The sequence below is a fragment of the Bufo bufo genome, chromosome 4 (genome assembly GCF_905171765.1).
Source record: "Bufo bufo chromosome 4, aBufBuf1.1, whole genome shotgun sequence".
In the NCBI taxonomy this organism is placed as follows: domain Eukaryota; kingdom Metazoa; phylum Chordata; class Amphibia; order Anura; family Bufonidae; genus Bufo; species Bufo bufo.
The window spans coordinates 613,253,973-613,267,949 of NC_053392.1; the positions used below are offsets into that span (position 1 = coordinate 613,253,973).

At 44.4% G+C, this 13,977-nt stretch overlaps 1 protein-coding gene across 1 annotated transcript; it reads left to right on the plus strand.

Moving 5' to 3' along the window:
* The first annotated feature begins 497 nt into the window (after positions 1–497).
* On the plus strand, positions 498–13,732 carry LOC120999376 (gastrula zinc finger protein XlCGF57.1-like). The gene is made up of 6 exons (XM_040430245.1): positions 498–533; positions 617–740; positions 858–955; positions 4,790–4,847; positions 11,892–12,761; positions 12,906–13,732. The coding sequence occupies exons 2-6, from the start codon at positions 656–658 to the stop codon at positions 13,628–13,630; spliced, it is 1,836 nt and encodes a 611-aa protein (XP_040286179.1). The 5' UTR covers positions 498–533; positions 617–655; the 3' UTR covers positions 13,631–13,732.
* The last annotated feature ends 245 nt before the right edge of the window (positions 13,733–13,977 follow it).

The window sequence follows — 13,977 nt, forward strand, 5'->3', positions numbered from 1 at the left end:
AACTCCTTTAATAATTCTCATTCCATGAGACACTTTACTTCATATAAGATGTTCTTCCAAATGTGATTTTCCTCTCAATCCTCGATATTTTCCTCAGGTTCCCAGGTACAAGACTCCCATAGCTAAAATTTTCTTTTGAAAGACGATGGTCCTTTCCATTGATGACCCACCAAGGATGGAGAAGGACAGAAACCTCATGGCTGCAAGGATATTAGACCTCACCCTGGAGATCATCTCCTTGATAACTGGAGAGGTGAGAGTTTCACATGACATCACTCTTATCTCTAGTAATAAAACAGGGAAATGACTGGAGAGGTGAAGGATTCTTAGAATATCTGTAGTGATCGGCGTCTCCCCATACACAGGATTACACAGTAGTGAAGAAGTCGTCTGGTGAGTGTGTGACACCCCGTGTGTCAGGAGGATGGAGCAGGACCCAGAGCCCCATCACCGAGCCTCCACCACATTCCCTGATACATGAGCAGAAGATCCTTGAACTTACCACCAGGATCACTGAGCTGCTGAGCGGAGAGGTGAGCGCTGCTGGGAATGCTGGGACATTATACAATAACGCCAAGGGAGGGGTCTGGTAATGACTGTGTCCTTGTGTTGTCAGGTTCCTATAAGGTGTCAGGATGTCACTGTCTATTTCTCCATGGAGGAGTGGGAGTATTTAGAAGAACACAAGGGTCTGTACAAGGATCTCATGATGGAGAACCACCAGTCCCTCACATCGCCGGGTAAGAGGAGACCTTCCATGACTGTATAGGAGAGAACAGTTTTAAGGGTTAGATTCCCCCATCATCTGATCATCACATATAGACAATGTATTCAGTCGCTGTGTGTATTTCCTATAGATGGATCCAGTCAGAGAAATCCACCAGAGAGATGTCCCAGTCCTATGTATTTCCAGGACTGTCCAGAGGAGAAACCAAATATCCCACTGGATCATCAGGTAGATGAAGCTGAGGTTTCTACAAATCCTCTATAGACTGATGTAATGGAGCTTTCTACTGACCTCCCCCAGCAGCAGTGGAGTATACTGTACGCTCCATCTACTGACCTCCCCCAGCAGTGGAGTATACTGTGTGCTCCGTCTACTGACCTCCCCCAGCAGTGGAGTATACTGTACGCTCCATCTACTGACCTCCCCCAGCAGCAGTGGAGTATACTGTACGCTCCGTCTACTGACCTCCCCCAGCAGCAGTGGAGTATACTGTACGCTCCGTCTACTGACCTCCCCCAGCAGCAGTGGAGTATACTGTACGCTCCGTCTACTGACCTCCCCCAGCAGCAGTGGAGTATACTGTACGCTCCATCTACTGACCTCCCCCAGCAGCAGTGGAGTATACTGTACGCTCCGTCTACTGACCTCCCCCAGCAGTGGAGTATACTGTACGCTCCGTCTACTGACCTCCCCCAGCAGTGGAGTATACTGTACGCTCCATCTACTGACCTCCCCCAGCAGCGGTGGAGTATACTGTACGCTCCGTCTACTGACCTCCCCCAGCAGCGGTGGAGTATACTGTACGCTCCGTCTACTGACCTCCCCCAGCAGCAGTGGAGTATACTGTACGCTCCATCTACTGACCTCCCCCAGCAGCAGTGCAGTATACTGTACGCTCCGTCTACTGACCTCCCCCAGCAGTGGAGTATACTGTACGCTCCGTCTACTGACCTCCCCCAGCAGTGGAGTATACTGTACGCTCCATCTACTGACCTCCCCCAGCAGCGGTGGAGTATACTGTACGCTCCATCTACTGACCTCCCCCAGCAGCAGTGGAGTATACTGTACGCTCCATCTACTGACCTCCCCCAGCAGCAGTGGAGTATACTGTACGCTCCATCTACTGACCTCCCCCAGCAGCAGTGGAGTATACTGTACGCTCCATCTACTGACCTCCCCCAGCAGCAGTGGAGTATACTGTACACTCCATCTACTGACCCCCCCCCAGCACAGTGGAGTATACTGTACGCTTCATCTACTGACCTCCCCCAGCAGTGGAGTATACTGTACGCTACTGCATCTGGTTATTGGTGGCTGAAAGTGGTTTCTGGTTTCATAAAAGATTGTGATAAAAGGAATCTGTCACCTTGATTAACCATGAGTAATACTGCTGACACTGACCTCCGATCAGCATTTTATGTCTATCTGTACTGCTGCAAAGCTCCAGTGCACTACATTCTACTATCTCCTTCCCACAGGATGCGAAGTACCACAGTTAAAGGGGTTCTCTACTTTTGCTATATTGAAAGGTCATCAATATCAGATTGGTGGGGGCCCGACTGCCAGCACCCCCACCAAGTTGTTTGAAGAGAACGTGACATTCCTACGAGCTACGAGTACTCTTCTCTGTTTACTTGCTTTTAGTCCACATTGCAGCGACGAGCAGGTGTAATTACAGCTCCGCCATCCCCATTAACTTCAATGGGACGGCTTCCTCCTACTGAAGTGAAATGGACCTGCTCACCGCTGCAGTGCTGACGGCGAGCAGGTAAACAGTGAAGAGAAAGCAGCGCTCATATAAACACTTCGTTCTCTTCAAACAGCTAATGGTGGGGGTGTCAGCATTAGAGCCTCCGCCAATATGATATTGATGACCTATCATTAATATAGGTCAGGGGTGGCCAACCTTACAGACGCAAAGAGCCCAAAAAAAAAAAAAAAAGTATGACTACCAGGAGCCACAAGCTATACATTTACACACGAGTCACCGTATTTTTCGCCCTACATGACGCACCTAGATTTTAACAAAGAAAAATAAGAGAAAAAAAGATTTTTCATCAGACCTCAGATCAGACTCCTAAATCAGATCCCCAATCCTCATCTGACCTAAAATAAGATCCCCAAACCTCATCAGACCTCCAAATCAGACCCCCAAAATAAGAACCCCAATGCTCGGATCAGACAACACAAATCAGACTCCCAGTGTCAGACCCTCAATGCTCAGATCTCCCCCCATGCTCATATCTCCCCCTTATCATATCTGACCCCCCCATGCTCAGACCTGACCAACCCATGCTCAAACAAGACCCCCCATGCTCAGATCTGACCCCCATGCTCAAATCGGAACCCCCATGCTCAGATCTGACCCCCATGCTTAGATCAGACCCCCATGCTTAGATCAGACCCCCATGCTCAGATCAGACCCCCATGCTCAGATCAGACCCCCATGCTCAGATCAGACCCCCATGTTCAGATCAGACCCCCATGCTCAGATCAGACCCCCATGCTCAGATCAGACCCCCATGCTCAGATCAGACCCCCATGCTCAGATCAGACCCCCATGCTCAGATCCGCCCCCCATGCTCAGATAAGACCCCCATGCTCAGATAAGACCCCATGCTCAGATTAGACCCCCATGCTCAGATTAGACCCCCATGCTCAGATTAGACCCCCATGCTCAGATCAGACCCCCATTGCTCAGATCAGACCCCCATTGCCCAGATCAGAACCTCCCATGCTTAGATCAGACCCCCATGCTCAGTTCTATAATAAAAAATAATCTCTTCCCTCTCCTGATCAGGCACTGGGCTCCTGCCCGGGTACCTGCTACTCTGCAGGTCTAAAACGCCCTCCACTGTGACCTGATGAGCGCAACCTCAGGTCATAGTATGTTCACACACTGTGCGCATCAGGACATAGTGGAGAGTGAGCTGGAGCTGCAAAGTAGCAACAGTTCCCGATCAGGAAAAGAGATCTGAGCATGGGGCGGAGAATGAGCCGGCCTGACTGCTTCCCGGCTCCACAGCTAGAGCCACACTTGAAGAAGCAAAGAGCTGCATGCGGCTCAAGAGCCACAGGTTGGCCACCCCTGGTATAGGTCATCAATGTAGAAAATGAGAGAACCCCTTTAATTCTCCAATATGCATTAAATTGTACACTAACAACACAATGCCAGTCAGCTGATTCCAAGGCAAAATGCTTTATGAATTATGAGCACCGCCCTTATCTAGAATATGTTCTATAGAATTCGTCTTACCTGAGGCAATGGTGGCATATTACACGTATCTCTAGAACCAAGCTCCCAAAGTGAAGGAGAGCAAATTGCTCATGTGCGGCTCCTCTATATCTTATTTCTGTGGTAGTGCCGAAAAGGGCCAAGCGGTGCACTCGGCTATCTTTGGAAGTCCCATAGAAATGAATGGAAAGCGCACAGTGCAAGCGCGCCGACCGCTACGTTCAGTTCTGTGGAACTACCGGAAATAGCTGAGCCAGCACTCTGATAAATGGAGGGCGGCCGCACATGTGTAGAGCGCTGGTGTTCAGTTTGAGAGTTATGTTCTAGAGATAGGTGCGGGTCCAGGAGGTGGGACCTGCACCTATCTGACATTGGTGGAGTACCCTAGCTCTATGCCACCAGTGTCTCAGATGAGACAACCAAATCGTAAAAAAAAACGTACAAAGTGATAAAAGGCCTGAGACCCTCAGTCATGATAGGAGATGTCTAAGGGGAGACCTGATAAAATACAAATATATGAATGTAAGAAGGTTCAGTCTCCAGCGGATAAAAGGCTTCTCTACTGTAAAAGCGGTGACGTTACTGCATGATGTAAGAACTGGTGGTGATGAGCACAGCGTCCTCTCCAGGATAGGATCAGGTCATTTCATGCAGAAAAATGTCAGAATGTGTAAAATACTTGTCTGAATGTTGATCCTGTCTGATCACCACGTGAGGAGATCCTTCTTCTTTAGGGCAGATTGGTTCATGTCTTTTAGGGGTAAAAGATAAACTTGAGTTCCTGTTTGTTTGTTTTTTCTCACGTCTTTAATGTTGGATCCTTGCAGGAAATATCTGGTGAAACGACGTGTGGACTCGAAAAACCCATATCCGTGTCTGTAAATGGTAAGAGCCTTTCATAAATCTATGACTGTAGATGTCTTTATTAATGGGACAACTGTTAGAAAGTTCAGAGAAACCTCCTCCTCATCATCATTGTTGTTATGTGTTATGTCTTAATTATGTGAATTAAACGAGATGTAGGTGATAATCGCCATGTCCTCTTCCAAGATGATCATTCTACTAGGATCGCTGCTCACTTGTGTTACCAAGTGGGAGGTGATTGCAGCCGTGAGCACACTGCTCGTCTTCAAAGCCCTCATGCAGGGTCCCATCATTTCAATATAACTGCGCCCTTCCCGCATACAAGGCTTTGTTCCATTTGCAAACTTTTTGAACAATTGGCAATCTAGTCTGCTGAAAGGAACTCGCTGGAAATGTGAAATTTCCCTTGCCAGCCTGCTCTACTTTAAGGTCACCTTGAAGCAGTCGATAATAGTTTCATTAAGAGGGGTCTAGGCCTTAAAAACAAAGGTTAAACAACCGGGTCAGCCTCACTTTTGGTTAATGAGCTCTTTCCAGGATTATTGCAGCCTATTATTTTTGCTGATTGGTGAGAATCTGATACCTGGGCCCCTACAGACGTTATATTCTCACGTCTCGGTATCAGAAGATAGCATCGTGTGGACAAATGTGCAGAAGGGTGCAGTGGGAATGAAGGTTTAAAGGGACACATCATTTTCACCAATATAACTAACAGCACTGCCCCACAGACTATTGCAAACGCATTCCAAACATATCTGTGTGTACTTCGTGTCTTTATTCCATGTCCAGGAAAAGCACTTTTATTCTGCTGAAAAATGGCTCCCATGAGCCCAGCTGGGCTGTCTTTGCTGTTTCAAGTGCCCAAAGCAAAGCCCTCCTAGCGCTATTCAGCAGAATACTGACATCGGCCTGTGTTCCAGACTCTTCACTGCCTGATCTGTGTCAATCCAGAGCTGCCTGCCCTAACCTTGGACTGGTCTCTGAACTTTCATGTACTCTGCCTGCCCCAATCTCGGCCTGTTACTGTCTATGGTTTTCCTGCCCCTGAGATGTATTGCATCAGTGTCTCTATAATTCAATCAAACAGAGACTACTCCAGGAGGTAGCGGCCTGGTGGTTCCCTGCAGTTAAGTCCAGATCCTTGTGTAGGGATAAAAGGCTGAGGACCAAGGGACTGCAAGGATAACACCTATATGAGTAGCTTTAATCCAGTTCAGTTTGGTTTACACAGTGGTTCCACACCCGTTGTCTTACAGTTTGCCCAGGCCAAGTGATCCCACTGGCCCACCTGGACTGTGTCTCCCTATAGTATATAAGGAGTTAACTAACCAACAAGGTCACCAGCATCAGCTTTTGCAGTACCTGAATATCATCTCAGCCTGCTTAGATGTTTTGACTACTGCCGTTCTTGCCCTACCACCTCCATCAGTCACAGCCTCCGGTGTTTCCAGTGTTCGCCTTCCGCTACCTGTGCACTAAGAGATCCCAAATTATACTGTGGGTTTCTGGTCAACTCCCCTCTGGGAACATAGTAACTCATTGACCTGTAGTCTTCGGGAATTCTGGCTACATTACGCAAGTTCTTCAAAGAGCCCTGTCAGCCTGCTTCTACAGCCTCCTCACTTTGGCCACAGTAACCTCACTGTGGGACAGTACGCCATACTGGTGGCTACTCTCTAGGAGGGTCTGTCACATCATATTAAGGATGAGGTGACAGGTCAGATGTACCATCTACCATGGACAACCTGATTAACCTAGCCACCTGCATAAACATTTTCTTCAGAGAATGTATCAAGGAGTTTGCACCTTCATTCCAGAGGCTCTTGTTTCCTTCTTTGTCTCCATCCTGGTGCTCATGCAGTTGGACAGATTCATATTGTCCAAGAAGGAGCGTCGACTTGATGGAGTATTAATTTGTTTGTATCGCGGTGCCCATGGTCACAACAAGAAGACTTGCCCTCTCAAGCTGGAAAAATGATGCCTAGTCTCAGATGGAGAGACTACCCTAGTTGAAGACAAGCGCTCTTTTACTAAATTGGTCTTTCTGCATCAGGCCTTAGTAACCCAGTATTGCATTCCATCAGACGGTTGGAAAGGTCCTTGGTGGTGACGTGTCAACAGAATGCCACTTCCTTAATCTATACTCTACATTACTGTGCCCATGAACCTTCAAGTGGGAGTCCTCCCTGTTTCAATTAGTTCCCTCCTACTGGGACTGCCATGGCACCATCTACATGCTCCTGTTATCGACGGAAACTCAGAGCAGATTTTGTACTGGGAATCTGACTGTAACTCTTGCCCTGCTTCAGCTTATTCCAGCTTCAGCTTATTTTCAGCTGTGCTAGTGTTTTTGACTAGGCTAAGACTGTGCCATCGAGCTCCAGCCTGGCACCATATCTCCTTGTGCCCAAGTCTATCAGTTGTCCGTACCTAAGAATCGGGCTGTGTCTGACTACAAAAAATAGAACATTTGAAAGATGTTTTTTTTTTTAAGTCCTCCTCTCCTTCTGGGGCCAGATATTTTAATGTTGAAGAAGAATAGTTCTATTTGGCCCGGTATTAATGACAGTGGATTGAATAAAATTACTTTGAGGAATAAATATCGTCTGCCACTAAAACCCAGGGTTTCTTTATAAGCTTCATGGAACCAAGCTCTCCACAAAATTGGATCTTCAGGGAGCTTACAATCTGATTTGGATACAAGAGAACGATGAGTGGTAGATTGCTTTTCACACCCAAGAAGGTCATTATGAATATCTCAATATACCCTTTGGCCTCTGTAAAATTCTTGCAGTTTTCCAGGAGTTTGTTGAATTTGTCTTTTATGATCTCCTCTATGTCTGTATAGTGATCTGTCTGAACATGACATCTTGGTCTTCTCTCCTGATCTGACTTTGTATTGGAGACATGTTCACACCATTATCCAGTGCCTAAAGGACAACACATTATATGTGAAGTTTGAAAAGTACATTTTCGAAAAGAACTCTCCATCTTTCCTGGGTTATATCATCTTTAACTGTGGGATTGAGATGGATCCTGGGAAATTGACTCAAGTCTTAGACTGGCCCCGTCGTACTTGTCTGTGAGTTCTTGGGCTTCGCCAATTATTACAGGCAATTTATATTTCTCCACTCTGACCAACCAATCTCTGAACACTAGGGAGCATTCCAGACTTTCAAGCAGGCCTTCTTCTCAGCCTTTACACCACACTGATGTCTTTAGACAGTTCTTCTTAGAGGTTAATGTGTCCTCTGCGGGAGCCAGAGCTGTCATCGCCCAAAAAGGTTGCTCTGGTAAGATGGTCGTTTGTGGCTTCTTCTCCATTCTCCCTTGCAGAACACAGCTATTCAGTCAGAGACAGAGAGCTGCTAGCCATTAAGTTGCCCTTGAAGAATTGATACATCTCCTAGAGGGCACCTGCCATCTTGTAGTATTCTATACAGACCATAATAATTTGACTAATCTGCAGATCTCTGAACGTCTTAATCCTTGCCACGAGCAGTGATTGTTATTCTTTGCTCAATTCGATTTTATTCTCCATTTTCGCACGGTTGAGAAAAATGTCAAAATGGTTGCTCCCTCATTCTTTTGACTCCATTGACTATGTACAGTGTCCTCAGCATATCATCAATCCTGGTCGATTTGTTTCTGTCTCTCCAGTTCTGCTCAAGGACATCCCATGTGGCAAGACATTTGTTCCTGTGGCCAACAAAAGATGAGATCTGGCTTGGGGACATTCTTCTAGGGCTGTGGGCCACCCAGGTCTCCACCAAACTGCTAGCCTGATCTCTCAACATTATTGGTGACCTACGATCTCTAAGGACATCTGGTATTCTCCCACCAATGTACATGAGATAACTCTGATGGGTGTGAGTTGCAATCTCTTGTATATGCAGTGAAAGATAGTGAACTCACTATACTCATTCCGCCACTTTCATGTAGAACTCCAATGAGGGAGATGCAGTGGATATGTCTTTATGTAATTTATTGCACGCACCTTGAGAAATGATGATAGAGGTCAAAGGAAAATCCTCTCTCCAGCTTCGTGAGGCATGTCTGACAAACAGGAAAAGACTGCAAGAAACAGGATATGAGTTCACAGAAAAGGAGTGGCTACAGGATGAATAACATAATGAATTACAACCATAGATAACTTCATAAAACCAAATATAGCAATGGCCACTAGAGGGAAGCAAAGTACATTAAACTTAGTAGATATAACACTGAATATTATTAAATAAGTGAGAAACCATTAGCTGGCACAGTACATGTGGGATTCTGTGGTCTCCTGTACCACCTGTGCTCAGAACAAACAGCCATGTACTTAATCACCGATCTTCCTCAGAGTGCACTACAATCTGTGTGGTGGCTGACCGATTGTCTAAAATGACCCACTTTATACCTCTGTCCGACCTTCCTTCTGCTAATCAATTAGCCAACGTCATCCTAAAACACATATTTTGGTTACATAGTTTGCCCTTACACATTGTATCTGATCGGGTGGTGCAGTTAACTTATAAATTCTGTATAGCCATCTGTAAACAGCTGAATGTCAAATCTGGACTTTTCTTTGGCTTACAGTCCGCAGTTTGTGACATTGTTTTTCCACGTCACAACAACTGGGTTACGTTGCTCCCCTGGGCAGAATTTTCTTACAGTATCACAGTGAATCAACTTATTGTGCATTGTCAACATTTATGGTTTCCTCTTCTAATACCTGTCTCCTCTGGAGTTCAGCAGCTGAATCCACTGTCCATAATTACTTTTAGATCTGGCAAGAGACTAAGGGCAGTTTCATACGAGCGGACGCCGTGCGTGTTATCCGCAGCGTGAAAGACAGCCAACTAAGCCCCGCACTGGACAGCAGAGACACAGAGCATTAACATGATTGATAATGCTCCGTTCCTCTCCGTGATATTTTTTGCTACAAAATCACAGTGACAACTTTATCTCACTGTGATTTTGTAGTAAAAAGATCACAGAGAGGCACGGAGCATTATCAATCATGGTAATGCTCCGTGTCTCTGCTGTCCAGTGCGGGGCTTGGCTGTCTTTCACGCTGCGGATGACACGCACAGCATCTGCTCGAGTGAAACAGCCCTAAGGCTTCCCTGTTAAAGATTTCTGCTTGTATGAAGAGGTCCACTGTTTGACACAACTCAATTTTCTCCTGCGGAGAAGGTTTGTCTCTCCTCTAAAAAAAATCTGACTTCAAGTACACTAATACAAGTTGGCACCCTATTACATTGGTCCTTTTGAGCTTTTGAGACCGCTGAATCAGTCAGTTACAAGTTGTGTTTTCCTTTATCTCTACGCATCCTTAATTCTTTTCATGTTTCCCTCAAAAAACCAGTTGTGTTCAACTGTTACTCCAAATGTTCAGTTCCTGCTCCTACTCCTGTTGGCACATGTAATGAGTACGAAGTCAAGAATATTCTGGATCTAAGAAGAGTCAAAGGTAAAACCTTGTTTTTAGTGGACTGAAGTCTGGGCCCAGAAGAGAGATCTTGGCAGCATCCTGAAAATATGAATGTCATATTTGCAGCTGTCTTCACCTCAGAAAAGAGGGCAAAAGGGCGGGTTCTACTATGGTGTCCACTGCTGTCCTGTTCTCCCTGGTGGACTTGGCCTCTCCTCTGGTCTACTCTCCAACAGCTTCCCTGCTCCTGTGTGCCAGCGGCTTGGACCTGCTGGTATTTTCCTCCTCCTCAGTGGTCCCGGCCACAGGAGTAGCTAGCTGGCTGTTTCTTCTTGCAGGCTGCATCTTGCTTCATGCAAGCGCTGCCTCTCTCTGGCTGTAGAATATGCACTCCAACCGGCTCTTAAAAGGGCCAGTGTGCACCCTAATCTTTACCAGCCGGCTGATCACCCATGAGTAATTAAGACATATTCCCTTGTTAGAAGCAATAAGTTCTTGCAGGTAGTCTCCTGCAAAGGTGTCATTTTTATTGTTTGACTTTCTCATGTACCGTCCTATGTCCCGGATACTGATCCTTTGCTGCGTGACCTGACCCATGCCTGCCCTTTGTGTTAACCCTGAGCAGCCAGTTTTGACCTTAGACTGATTTATGGGCTTTTATGTACTCTGCCCCCCCAACCTTGACCTGTTACTGACTTTGCCTGCCCCTTCAGTGTTGCACATTGGTATGTCTTCACTCCCATGGGTCAGCAGTAAATTGGACTACTCCAGGAGGTAGCAACCAGGTGGTTCCCTGCAGCGGAGTCCAGATCCCTGTATAGGGGTTAAAAAGTGAAGATCAAGGAACTGTCAGAATAACACCCTGAGGAGTAGCCCCAAGCCAAATCTGTTTTGTTGACACAGTGGTACCACACACCCTGTCTTACACTTTAAAATTTTACAGTTCCTTTGTCATTGTAGATGACTTCATTCATTTTTAAAAACATTGGATGGACTAGGGATGAGCAGTTTCACATCAGAGGCCTTCATTCATTAAAACCCCTCCTTGTCAACCGGACACTAACATTTGGCTCATGTAGACTTTCTTATCCTATCTCATAACATGTCTTTATTTATGCTACAATCCTAATTTTGCTTCCACTTGTATCTGTTATATACACTTTTTTTTGCAGGATTTGTTGGATGTTTTTGAACTCTGTCTGTTGACATCGGGAAATATTTGGGTAGATATTATTTGTTTGCAACTTTTTAAATGCCATTACAACAAAATATTGTCCCTGGCCATGGTCTGCCGGGGGATGCGCCAACATATATGATTAAGCGTGCCCCTTGCCATAAATTTGGCACATCCTTCAGCAGCGCAGGGCATATCAAGAGCCTTGATAATTCTCCCCATTTGTACTGTATTTCCTGATAGAAACACTGTTGGCTATGCAAGAAATTATATTTTGACCTATACAAACAATGAGCACATGCACAGTATGATGATTTCTTTCTTCTCATTTTAGTGCGTGTAATTTACTGAAATGATACGTTATACTGTTTTGTTTCATATCCTATATATATATTATCAATTTGCTTGTTTGATTAGTTAGTAAAAAATCTATTACTTTAGGAAAATAAGAAAATGTTGCTTCTTTTTCCAGGTAAGGATGAGATGGGAGACTCTAATGGACATCTCCTATTATTGAAAGAAGAACAAGATAACAATGTCACACAAGCTAATTCAGTAACACCTAATGTGGCCCATTATAGTAGAGATCTATCCACCAATAATGCTGGACTCAAGAAACTTTGGTCTAATCAATTACTGATTGACAATACAAGAACAGAACATGGAAAATTATTACATGGGAAACACTTTAAAAAGAAATATAATCAATCTATACATGAAATTATTCACAATGCTGAAAGGCCATTTTCATGTTCACAATGCAGGAGGTGTTTTAGCAAGAAATCAAATCTTGTGGAACATCAGAGAACTCACACAGGGGAGAAGCCATTTTCATGTTCAGAATGTGGTAAATGTTTTGGCCAGAAATCTGTTCTTGTTAAGCATCAGAGAACTCACACAGGAGAAAAACCATTTTTATGTCCCGATTGTGGAAAGTACTTTAGTCAAAAATCAAATCTAATGGAACATCAAAAAATTCACACAGGAGAGAAACCATATTCATGTTCACAATGTGGGAAATGTTTTAGCCAAAAATCGGGTCTTGTTAAACATCAAATAAGAGTTCACTCAGGGGAGAAGCCATTTTCATGTCCTGAATGTAGGAAATGTTTTGGTCAGAAATCCAATTTTGTAGAACATCTAAGAACTCACACAGGGGAGAAGCCTTTTTTATGTTCGGAATGTGGGAAATGTTTTGGTCAGAAATCAGTTCTTATTAATCATCAAAGAGCTCACGCTGAGCAGCCATTTTCATGTTTAGAATGTGGGAAAAGTTTTAGTCAAAAATCAAGTCTTGTTAAACATAATCTGAGAACTCACTCAGGAGAGAAGCCATTTTCATGTCCTGAATGTGGGAAATGTTTTAGTCTAAAAGCATTTCTTGTGGAACATCTAAGAATTCACACAGGGGAGAAGCCGTTTTCATGTTCAGAATGTGGAAAATGTTTTGGGCATAAATCTGGCCTTGTTAAACATCAGAGAATTCACACAGGGGAGAAGCCATTTTCTTGTTCAGTATGTGAGAAATGTTTTAGTCAGAAATCAAGTCTTGTAGAACATCTAAGAACTCACACAGGAGAGAAGCCGTTTTCATGTTCAGAATGTGGAAAGTATTTTAGACAGAAATCGGGTCTTGTTAAACATCATCTGAGAACACACAGAGGAGAGAAGCCATTTTCATGTCCTGAATGTGGGAAATATTTTGGTCAGAAATCAAATCTTGTGGAACATTTAAGAACTCACACAGGGGAGAAGCCATTTCCATGTTCAGAATGTGGGAAATGTTTTGGACAGAAATCTGTTCTTGTTAAGCATAAGAGAACTCACAGAGGAGAGAAACCATTTTCATGTCCGGAATGTGGGAAATCTTTTAGTCAGAAATCAAATCTTTCTGAACATCAAAGAATTCACACGGGGGAGAAGCCATTTTCATGTTTCGAATGTGGAAAATGTTTTAGACAGAAATCCGGTGTTGTTAAACATCATCTGAGGACTCACATCGGGGTGAAGCCATTTTCATGTCCTGAATGTGGGAAATGTTTTAGTCAGAAAGCAAATCTTGTGGAACATCTAAGAACTCACACAGGGGAGAAGCCATTTTCATGTTTAGAATGTGGGAAATGTTTTAGCTGCAAATCAGGTCTTACTAAACATCTGAGAACTCACACAGGAAATGTAAGAGCTGTTGAAGGTATGGAGCTTCATTGTTAGGCCTGCTGCCTAAGGATGCCTTCTGATGTATAACTTAAGCTTTTGAGAACATGTGCTGTAAGAGAACGATGTTTTAACTGTTTTATGACACAAACAAAGCTGTTTGCAACACAGAAGAAGATAGCAAAAAGTGGGTTATCCCTATTGTCTCATTTACATGTTAGTATGGAGTATGGTCACCCTGAAGCAAAACTGCCTCCATACTGATCAGTATTATGGATTATATGTGTTTTTTTATCTTGTGGTACATTTCCCATCAATATAAACTGTGGAAAAACAGGCTTTGTTAACATCAAAAACTTGGCCTAATTCACATGATAATTCAGAGAAAGTCTTTGGACAACATA

Coding starts and splice junctions, on each gene's coding strand:
- LOC120999376 (XM_040430245.1), top strand. CDS start 656: ATGGAGGAGTGGGAGTATTTAGAAGAACACAAGGGTCTGTACAAGGAT. Junction 741..857: donor CCAGTCCCTCACATCGCCGG/GTAAGAGGAGAC, acceptor TATTTCCTATAG/ATGGATCCAGTCAGAGAAAT. Junction 956..4,789: donor ATATCCCACTGGATCATCAG/GTAGATGAAGCT, acceptor GGATCCTTGCAG/GAAATATCTGGTGAAACGAC.